Source organism: Ceratosolen solmsi, unplaced genomic scaffold (genome assembly GCF_000503995.2).
Source record: "Ceratosolen solmsi marchali unplaced genomic scaffold, CerSol_1.0 scaffold43, whole genome shotgun sequence".
NCBI lineage: Eukaryota > Metazoa > Arthropoda > Insecta > Hymenoptera > Agaonidae > Ceratosolen > Ceratosolen solmsi.
Genome location: NW_011948431.1, coordinates 2,891,992 through 2,903,019, shown reverse-complemented (window position 1 = coordinate 2,903,019; position 11,028 = coordinate 2,891,992). Strand labels below are relative to the sequence as shown.

General features: G+C 42.6%; 1 protein-coding gene across 1 annotated transcript in view; it reads right to left on the bottom strand.

The window, feature by feature from the left end:
* Positions 1 to 11,028, bottom strand: part of raskol (Ras GTPase-activating protein raskol) — a 113,807-nt gene that overhangs the window by 19,858 nt on the left and 82,921 nt on the right. The window contains exon 3 of the mRNA XM_011502046.1: positions 8,003 to 8,097. Within this exon, the coding sequence (XP_011500348.1) occupies positions 8,003 to 8,097 (95 nt within the window). The remainder of the gene's footprint in view (positions 1 to 8,002; positions 8,098 to 11,028) is intronic.

Sequence of the window (11,028 nt, the reverse complement as noted above, 5' to 3'; positions counted from 1 at the left end):
GGGAGCTGGGAAGAGCGAGAAGCGATACATGAGAAGCAAGTATCGATGATTTCTGAGACTTCTATTATCTGAACTTTTTTTTTTTTAATAACCAAATAAAAATATGTCTATTATTATTATTATTATTATTATGCTTACTGCTGTATTACTACAGTATTGGTACTATTAAATTATATACTTGAATTATTTTATTAAAAATCCAAATGCCAAGAATGAAGGAATAACTACAGTCATTTAATATTATAGAAATATGGATAAAACTGAAAACGATGTGAATTTCCCAAGATAATTATTACAAAAATTTTCGAATGACAGGAGAAAGAAATCTATAAATGCTAAAACTATCTATTATGATTGGATAATTTACAATAATAATATTGAAAAAGTCATTATATTACTTTGGATGAAACGAATTTTCCTGTACTGTGGATAGGGAAACAGTCGCCATGGGATGACCGTGTGGTCGAGCGGAATAGGCCTCGGGCCTCGGAACCCGAAGATAGCAAGTTCGATTCCTGTCATGGTCAAGCACACATTGATTTGTATTATAATATGAATGGCTGCGTGTATTTGTGCGGGCGCGAGGACCGTGTACGTGTTTAAACATGCAAACAGAGCGCTTTTATTATGTGTGTTATATTTTTTAATTTTACAGGCTCGCAGAAGTCTAAATAATAAATGTCCGTTATAATCAACACAGCGGTGAAAATATGAAAAAAATATCTTAAAATAACTAATGCATAAATTCTTTAAAGATTAGAATGAGAAATACCTGAAATTTATTAAATGATAGGAAAATATTTTATTTTATTTATTTTTTTTTTTTTTTTCGTAAATTTCGACTTAAGAACACATTGGTAAATTATTAAACGCTAATGGTTTTGTATTTTTTTTACTATTTAATGTTCATAATGATGTTTACTAATAATACTCTTCATTAAATTAAGAGAAATGAAATATAAAAAAAAAAAAAAAAAAAAAAAAAAATTCAATCAAACTAATAATCCTAATAGGACATACTCGCCTTATCAACTATAAATTACATAATTCCTCAACATTTCAGCAATTGAGCTTCCTCGAAAGTCACATTAAGAAATGCATTAAACTAGCGTACTGAGACGAGAAATGGCCAGCCAGTCAAAAATATTTCCAAGATCCTTTTCATCCGACTAAGAGAGTGTGCACCGAAAATAACTTTCACCGATTCTCACGTAAGCAGAGTTAATATAAGTAATATAAGCCACTGTCGCTGCGGAATTGCCGCCAATCGAAGACACGCGATACTTAAACAAAGCAACGGCCGGTTCGTCGTCCCAACGTCATCGGGGCTCGGAGTTATCGCGATGTCTCGGTCTCCGATCCCCGATCTCGGCCGATTACACAGCAGCGGCTGTCCCCATTCTCCACGAACGCGGCCAAGATGAGCGTCGTAGCCGTCTGCGCAGAACCAGTTCGGCGGCTCCCTTTGTTTTTTCACCAGCGCGACCCTTGCGCGCCTGTCTTCTCATTCTCCTCTACCTCCCTCACACCACACTACACCGCATCACACCACACGACACCGGACCACACCGGACCATACTGCAACACATCGCATCGCCCCCGCTCCGCCTCGTCCCGTCCCGCCACGTCTTCTCTCCCACACACCGTCGGCACCGTTGTCACGTCAACACAGCCGAATGGGCGATTAGCAGTCGTCTAGCATCGCGAAGGATCGTCGCGCGGAAAAAGATAACGAGTAACGCCGGGACCTCCATCCCACCTCCATCCCACCTCTCCAACATCTCCTTTTTCCCGATCTATCGTCGAGTATTAGCAACCGAGGTCGATGCCCCCACGCCACCCCACCTGCGACGTCAACAACGACGTCAACAACGACGACGACGACGACGACGACGATGACGACGTTTTGGTAGTCCGACGGCATTTTAGCTGCTCGACTTCAATGACACACGACCGCACGAGGCTTCATCGCGCAAAAAATTCGAGATATTAAGTGTGGACTGGCGAGCGACGGGAGTCCTAAATCGCGAATATCGGCCAATTTATAATATTCCCGGCGCTTTCGTCCCGACTCCTTTTTCACAATCTCAGGCCCGCCAGTCTAACTGGCTGGCGCGCAGCCCCTCGCGACAGTGATCGTCGGTTGGCAAGGGGCGCACTTGAAAAGTGCGCGCGCGACCCGAAAGTCCGTGTCGAGTGCGTGTCTGGTGCTCGGGAATGTGGCGATCGATAATTTCTTTTCTCCACTCGTCGTCGCAGGGCAATCGGAGACTCGCGAGGTCCGCTTAGTCATGGGTGCCTGGACCGGGCAATCGCCCTTCAGCTTCGAGTATTGCCGATCGAAAACACAAAGCCCTCGCCTCGCTGCTGCCTCCTAAGGCCGAGTCCCATGAATTGGTGGCAGGGGCAGGGGGCACGGGAGGTGTGGTGGGGCTAGGGAAAAAGGCGGCCCCGAGGCTGACAACGATAATAGTCTCGTGCCCGTGTATTTAAGACTGCGGCCGGCCGTGCGGGTGGTTTATACGCACGCGGATGAATATTGGGTTACGGCGAGGTTTTGAGCCGGAGATTTAATACCGCGGCCCTCGCCACGAACAATAAGCGGCCGATCGAGGAAGAGAGATTTAAAGGCCCGACGAAACGAGACGAGCGCTTCCGCGAAAGCGGAAACAAACGGCCGAGCGGAACAAAAACAAACAATGACGTCACTGACAAAGGAAAGGGCTACGTCGGATATTGCGGAGCGAGAGGGGCTGAACCCTTGGCCCTGTGACGGCTAAGTAGCTGGGTTTGGAGCGATGGGGTGGGGAGGTGGGTGGGTTCTAGAGGCCGTCGGCACCTGCGCGGGGCACGTAGCGTCGGATATGACTTCCGGCTCTCCTGGCCGATCTCGCCCGTGAAACTCGAGAGGTCCAGCTGAACGTGAGCGTGGGCTCGGAATCTGGATTGAGCCAAAGCCCGAGAGGATCACGGTGGAAAAGCCCGGGCGGGGGAGGGATCGAAGTTCGGCAGGAAGCGGGGCGGCTGCGGCAGCCAATGCCGAAGAATGCGTTTCCGCTGTTGTATCATCGTTCATCGTTGCTCCGGCGATTCGCTCGGAAAAATATCGCTCCTGGCTTTCTTTCCATCTTTCTTTCATTTCCTCATTCATTCCTACACCCGACATTCTCTCATCGCGAGTGCACTGTGAAAATATCGGGTACGTCGCTGGCCAATAAAGAATAGTCGGAGCCAGTGTACTCGGTGCGGGGTACTCGTGAGCCACGATTCCATGCTGTTGGCTCGGTAATCGCGTAAAGAAAATCCGTATTGTCACGTGTAAGGTCTTTTTTCCATTTGTAGGCCAATAATACTTTTGGGTCGAATTGCTCCATTAGGATGCCAGGCATTGCAGTGACATTGGATGCTCGCTCGCTACGAATAACCATAATAGCTAATTTAACACTTTTCCGGTATATCTTTGCAAATAAACAATTATACTTTGGAATCACGCATTCCCAATTGCCTCCCCCCCCCCCCCCCCCCCACCCACCCACCCACCCTCCCCTCCAATAGTTTTATTCGTTAGTCGTTGCATTGTCCTAACAATTGAAAATGAGAGTACTATGATATTAGAAAATTGGTAGGCAAGCCGTTGTGCGGATGGGTGTTGATATTTTTTTAAAAGGTATGAGAAATAGCGAGTCTATCGCTAATGAAAAGGGCAATAAAAACTCGAAATTCCTTTATGTAGCTTAATTTGGTCGAGTGATTAATCTTCAGAGGATATTGTATAATGATATTGAACCGATTTCTGATAATGAAATCGTAATTCTTTTGGCCTTACTGTTATGACAAACACAATGATTGATGCACAGTATCTACCATATAAAAATTCTATCATGACTCCCGTCCTTATAAATATTAATAGTCTCCCTCGATATTATTACACAACCATAAAGATGTCATTAATTTCAGTCCGATTTTAATTGATTTCTCTTTTTTATTCGTTAAATTTTACGACAATATAAAGGAAACTTCACGTTAAAAGAAGATAAAGAAAAAGTAAAAAGAAAAAAGAAAAATTAAATAATTAAATAAAATAAAAAGGAAGAAGAACAATCTCTCCTTCCTGTAGAAAAGGAGCTATTTAGCTTGTTGTTTTCACAATGATGAAGGATTACTTGTGTTTATAAGAGCAACGAGCAACGCTAAGTATTTCAATAATATTTCAATAATGAAATATCCATTATTTTACGTTTATTGAATCTTTCCTCTGTCGACGACGACACCTTATTGCTAAACGCAATAGCAAATGTCAATACATCAGCCGACTACGCAGCGCTTTAGCATTATTTACTAAAAAAAAAAAGAATGAAAAAAAAAAGAATGAAAAAAAAAAAAAAAAAAGAAAAGAAAAGAAAAAAAAAGAAAAGAAAAGAAAAAAAAGAAAAAAAAAACGAGCCGCTTATAGTTAGCAAATCCAAGGGCCAACAATCCAATAAATAAATTTTTTTTCTCATTGCCATGTAACACAAGATACATATTGTAAAAGTAATGCGAATCATCGATGATACCCAGATCCCGATGATTACTAAACGAGAAACGACGGCGTTAGAGTTACGATTATTACTTTATTATACGCAACTGCGATGATAGTGGTAATGACGAGGACGACGACGACGAGGACGTCGCTGCAACGTGCCCTAATTAACGCCGAGAGTCTATCGATCCAAAAGCCTCGGACCACCGAGCAAGTACAATGAACTCTCCTCGCCTCCTGAATATTCATCAGCGCGAAGTGTAGAGTGAGAGAAGTTGAGCGATGGAGGCGAAAAGTTGCAGGAAGGATACTCGGGCTGAAATACAGGGGATGAGTTGAAGTTGCTCGAAGGAGACCATATGGTGCGGATTGGTGTGAGACAGAAGAGCAGAACGGAGAAGAATCGAAAGCGGCTACACGCGACTGTAATAATTGCCTTTTTTTTAAAGCAGCGAAATACTAGGAGAAATATGTGAAATGCGAAATGTCTTACGGCTCGGATGAATCATCTAATGCAGCTTGAAGGGGAAGTAAGTGGCTAATGTAAAGTATTCGCGGAAACGCCGAGAAATTTATCGGAACCGAGGCTCTCGCCCGCTCCTCGACCCTTTAAAAAATTTACGCGAATGAAACTGCTCGCCCAGTGGATGTTCGCAGGTTAAATTCTACTTAGAAGGAATATTGCACTTGTTGTCCGGTGCATAGGATCCGGAGGATAGGAAACCCGAACTCCTCCTTTGATAGTCCGATACCCGAGCTCGGAGAAATATCACCCGTGAACCGGTAGTCATCCGTTTGTTTGCCTTGCTCATAATCGATCTCCACCTCTATTCTTCTTTGTCAGCGTACGTTGCGCGAAATGAAAAATTATCCGGTGACCGGTTTCAAGGGGATAGATTTTAATATAATGCCGCGGAGATATTAGCATATCGTATATTGTGCATCGTGGAACAGTGTAACGATAACGCGATTCGCCGGCTATTATTGAGATAATCAATTATTGATAAAATTTAAATATAAAGTTATATAAAGTGTGGAGGAAGCTTTCATTTCCAGTTGAATTGAACGGTTAATTTAATCAAATGCCATCATCTTTAAATAAAGTATAGTTTTCACGAACGCATATTATATATGACTTATGTTTTTGATTTTTTTTTCATTTTTTCTCTTGATGGTAATGCATTCATGGTATGATGGCATTTTTAAGTGAGAAATAATGTTGTGTTTAATGATGATATAATGGTTTACGCGACAAAAGGCAATTGTTCGCATTATATTGTACTGATATTATGTTCAAGGAGTAATCAAGAAATACATATCCACGTCAATATTTTCAAGCAGTAAAATAATTACACTAATTAGTGCACACGTACTGATATTTAATGAAATTATTGTCAAATATAAGTTTACAAAATTTTCCTTTCATTCATCGTTTATTGAAAAAGCTCAAAACATTTCTCTGAATTATCTTTTTATCTTTTAGAAGAAAATTTTCATCAGACCGGTTATGGCTAATATATATATATATATATATATATATATATATATATACAAATAATATTATTAATACATATTAATAAAATTAATTTTATTCTGTTAATATAATACTAATTTTCTACGGACTCTTAAAGGAGTTTACGAACAAAGTTATTCTTTTCTTTTCGTTTTTCTTCTTCGTATAATAAAATGGAATTTTAAATGCCTTGAATGTATAAGTCAATAATAACGCTTAAATAGTACGAAGAAAAATAAAATAAAAAACAAAACAAAAAAAAAACAAAACAAAAGATATAATAGTGATGAAAGTGCTAATATTTCATATATGAAATCTATTTAATATTTAATATAATAACTTTTAATCTAAAAGGGAGGCTTTATCATTGAGAAATATAGATTAATTGAATTATTGCTATAAATGTTAATATACAATTCATATTTTCTATAATTGTGAGATACGATAAGATTAAATGGTAAAGAAGAACATTTCGAAAAGACGACACCACGAATGAAATAATTTTTGACAAATTTCAAGAAAGCTTATCTTGAAGTATTGACTGCACACAACCAACAAGAAATAACTAAATATTAATTTAATAAGCCTTGATCATTTCGACACGCATTCCCCGATACATTGTTATCATTTAGGATAAAATAAAAAATAAATGATGCTCAAAGCTCATGAAGTAATGATCCCAATTGAATATTTTGCTCACTTAGTCTGTGTCATACGTGAGTTTCAAAGTGTCTGCGCGTCTAGTTACGAGATATAACATTTTTGGGTCAATTTAATTGCCCTGTCAGTCCCGAACGTGTCATTCACACGGCTCTTTTCACAGCGCACGGATAGAAAACTCGAGAAGGTCGTGGGTGAATTTGCACAAAGCCAAAAGAAAAATAGGGACGGGAGCTCTAATTGAATACCCACGTGATTGCATTTTAGGGAAATTCGAAGGAGCCGCCAAGTCACATATTATTGTCCAACTCACGTCCATCGAAATCTTGTCTCTTTATATGTGTGATGGGTTTTGGGAATGCGATCTTATTAACGGCACGTGATTATGCTAATGAACTGAATGGCAAAAGAAATTTCTTATAATGGCCAATGACTGTCACATTTCTCTTTCGCTACCCTTGAAACGTTGCAGTCACTACTCACATCGACTAGTGAGACTCAACTTGGGTGGTTTTTCTTTCCATTGGTCAACCGTGTAATAAGATATCTTAATGGAAATTGTATTAAATAAACAAATCATGAATAACTTTACTTTCATCGGTCACATATAGAACATCGAGGTAATCCAAGTTAATAATATATTTGCGTATAAGCAACCAATTATCATTGGACACTTATCAAGTTTAAACAAATCTTTAAAATCTCGGAGCAATTAATTATTATTGATATTGACCTTATTGATTCGGAAAATTTATAAAAGCATTCCCTATGCTTTATGCGACATAACATTTGAAAAGTCCATTCTTATCCAATGTAATTTATGATACATTTAACAGCTTTATTTGTCCGTGCCAAGAAAACATTATATCGAGCTTTTTCTCGAAAAGCCTAAGGAACTGTTTATTTGCACTTTAACAAACAAACGAAAAACAAAAAAACAAAAAAAACAAAAAAAACAAAAACCAAAAAAACAAAAAAAAACAAAAAAAAAACAACAAAAAAAAACAACAAAAAAAAAATAAAAAAAAAATCGTTTACCTCGAAGCATCCTGCCACCAACGGCAATAGCCGTTCACAATGCGGAGCCAAAAATTCGTTCTTTTTCATTCGCATAATCGCAGTTCGCTAACGGCAAACCTTGCGTCATTCGCTTTTCGCGAAATCGCGTCATCGACTACCGCGTGCCATCGCCCCTAATTCACGCGCACGCGCATTAACAACGCTACGTGTCGCATCAGTTAGCAATTGACAATTTATACGTGGTGAGGAAATGTGAATTAATCCTTAACGGATATCGAGGTACTTACGACAATACGATTGGGGGTGACGTCGAGTGGTCGTGCGCCAAGTACGGGGGTGGCTGGAGCACTGCCCCTTCTGCATGCCTTCTCGTACGATGTGTCTGAAACAGGTGAAGAAGAAGGAGATGTAAATATAAGTTAACCCTTGATCTTTACATATGAGCCTCCTGTAGCACCCCCCCCCCCCGCACTCCGCCACTCTCCACGAAACGCATCAACACCACTCAACGGCGATTCTTATGAATATGACAACCGCGTTGACCGAAGCCTACTATTTATTAATGATTAATGATAATGATCTTGCGGGATGCTTATTGGCAAGATATTACAATGATTGACGATTCCTTGCATCTCTTAATAAGATACTTTTAATAATTTTTTAGCCCCCTTGCCCGTCAAGTTTTTCACTACTTTCTGAATTTCCACAGTTTGCACGGTCACTGGGATCGTCGTCGAGGGGCACAAAGAGGCCCGGGGCTTGGCCCAGCACGGCGCGGCGCAGGTCCCTTTTCATCTCGACGTCGCCAGTTCCTAAAAATCTTTCCTTATCGTCGATCAGCGCTACGTAATATTTCCCTGCTACCGGTCCGTCGACAACCAACGGAAGTATCAACAATGTAAAATACACTGGAAAATGCACGGCCTGATAATGGAAATAATGGAAGAAAGAAAAAAGAAAAAAAGAAGATGAGTTTCGTTTTCATTTCTATTCGTTTTAAATCCTATTGAGCTTTAATCTGTCCGCTCTCGGCCATTCTCACGCCCGGGAATTTGACCCTAATGCGCCTTGAAAAAACGCGGAATGCTACAAATTGCTAAGTGACGCTAAGCGAGTGCGTGAATCGCTACGTCGTGACGGGATCTGATGAGGGATTTTGGGAGGGGGGATCATCGAGCAGAGGGTGAGAGAACAAAGTAAAAAGCGAAACGGATGTTAAAAATACAAGATCGATGGGATTAGAGGAGAGGAATTTCACCTTAAATAGGCGACGCGCGAGAAGTGCCGATTCGACACAATAAAGTACACGATGGAATAATCCGTCGACGGAAATATTAATAACGAACGTGAATAAGTAGGAGCCGATACTGGCCGATTACAAGATTCATAACGGATATGAATTGCAAGTAAGTAACGAAACGATATTCATGCGAGAGACTCGGGTGAAGTTACTACTTACCGGAGGGAAAAGCTATGGTTAGGCGTGGCAAGGGGGAGGATGGATGGAGGAAGGAGGGCAGAGCACTCGTAAGTCTCGGTGTGTGCGTCGATGCAGTTACCTCGCAACGGGCGTGACTGCTTTCCGTCTGGCAACGTGCGTCGAGGAACTCGCGCAAGAATGGAAGAGAGACGCGCTTCCTGCTCCTCGAGATTGTCGCTCTAAGGAAAGAGAGAGAGAGAGAGAGAGAGAGAGAGACGGATCGTGAGATTGTAGCGGCGACGGCGGTGACGACAGTAGCGGCGGACAGGGATTTGTGACGTCGAAGGAGCCGAAAACGCGCCTTTCCGTGTAGGCAATGAACGCGGACCTTGAGCCGGTGATTTAAGAGGAAGCGCGCGGTGATGCTGGTGTAAGCCCGTTAAAGTGTGAAATGTCGTCGATCAACGGCGGCTGGAGACAATTCGCTTCGCGATTTAAGCACGTATCCTTCTATATATATATATATATATATATATATATATATATATATACATATTTCTTTTTATTTTTCGTTTTCTTGCTTCATACAGAGGCGCGTTCGTGAAAGTACATCGAGGAGAAGTCGGCAACTTCTTTGCCCGATAAGGACGCCAGTCTTCCTGTTTTAGAAAGTTTAGAAAGCGCGCGCGCGCGCGCGCGTATTTACCTTTCGCGCGCTCGACGGGCAGCTTATGTGCGTGCAGCTACGGAAATGCGCGACGAAGGAGACGACGATCGATGGCGCATTCCTTTGTCCCCCGACGCTTTTATTTATCGATCCTAGCGCTCGCTGGTGTCTGCACCACGAAGAAGCGAAAGTTTGTGCTACCGCGAAGAACGGGATGTGTATTTGATTTGAATTTTCAGCGCAACGCCAGAGAGGAAGAAGAGACAATAAAAAATGGTTGCGAAGTCGAAGCTCGGAATTTTTTAATTTTTCAGCCACCTATTTGATTCCCCTGCCATTGTTACTTTACAGCGTAACTAGCTGATTCGCTATATGATAAACGGGAGAGGACTGTGGTCGAGTGTGGGTAGCTCGGCCCACCCCGATAACACTGGGCATTGCATTGTAAGTACTTGGTCGGGTCATCGGTATCGTTAAATGGATGACGGCCCCGTGAACGTTACTTGCCGGCCACCCTGGCAGCGCTTATATAACATACCGAGCCGGTATACCGCTAAAAGTGAAAAATAAACGAGAGATAAGAGAGCACGCAGCGCGAGCAAGTGCAGCGGAAATTCCGATCGAGCAGCGGTGAGAAAAAGAAAAAGGAAGAAAAAACGAGTCCCGTTGGAGGTAGATCGGGCGCCGAGTGGAGGATTCCTACGCAGCAAAGCCGCTTTAACCTTGGCACCCAGCCCAGCCCCATCCACCCTCGAGCGAATGGAGCCCAGTACAACAGCCGTACCCTTCTCGGGGGACTCGTTGGGCCTCTCCTCGTTGTCGCCCGTCACGTACGACCGACCCTCCTCCACTCTACGGACACGTTCGGGCAGGTATAAGTCGCGCATGCGTCTCAGACTCGGACAACCTAGTCGCCGGTCGTCGTCGCAGACGTCTTTTGTCGCTCACGGCCCATTCCATTCCCAGGACAAATGGCGAAAATTCTCGTTTTTCTCCTCCCCCGCTCGCGCGAGCACGCACGCACCCAGGTACCACCTATATATAGAAGCGCTACTACGTGACAACGAGGCTTTAATGGGCCAGGGGTTCGCGCGAGGCTGATCGCGCGTCGTTTTATATATTTGTCCACGTCGGGACTAATGGTGCGCGCCATTGGGGGAAAGGACATCGGGACGGCGGCGGGCGGGCGGGCGGGCGGGCGGGCCGGGGGGGGTGTCTTATTTATG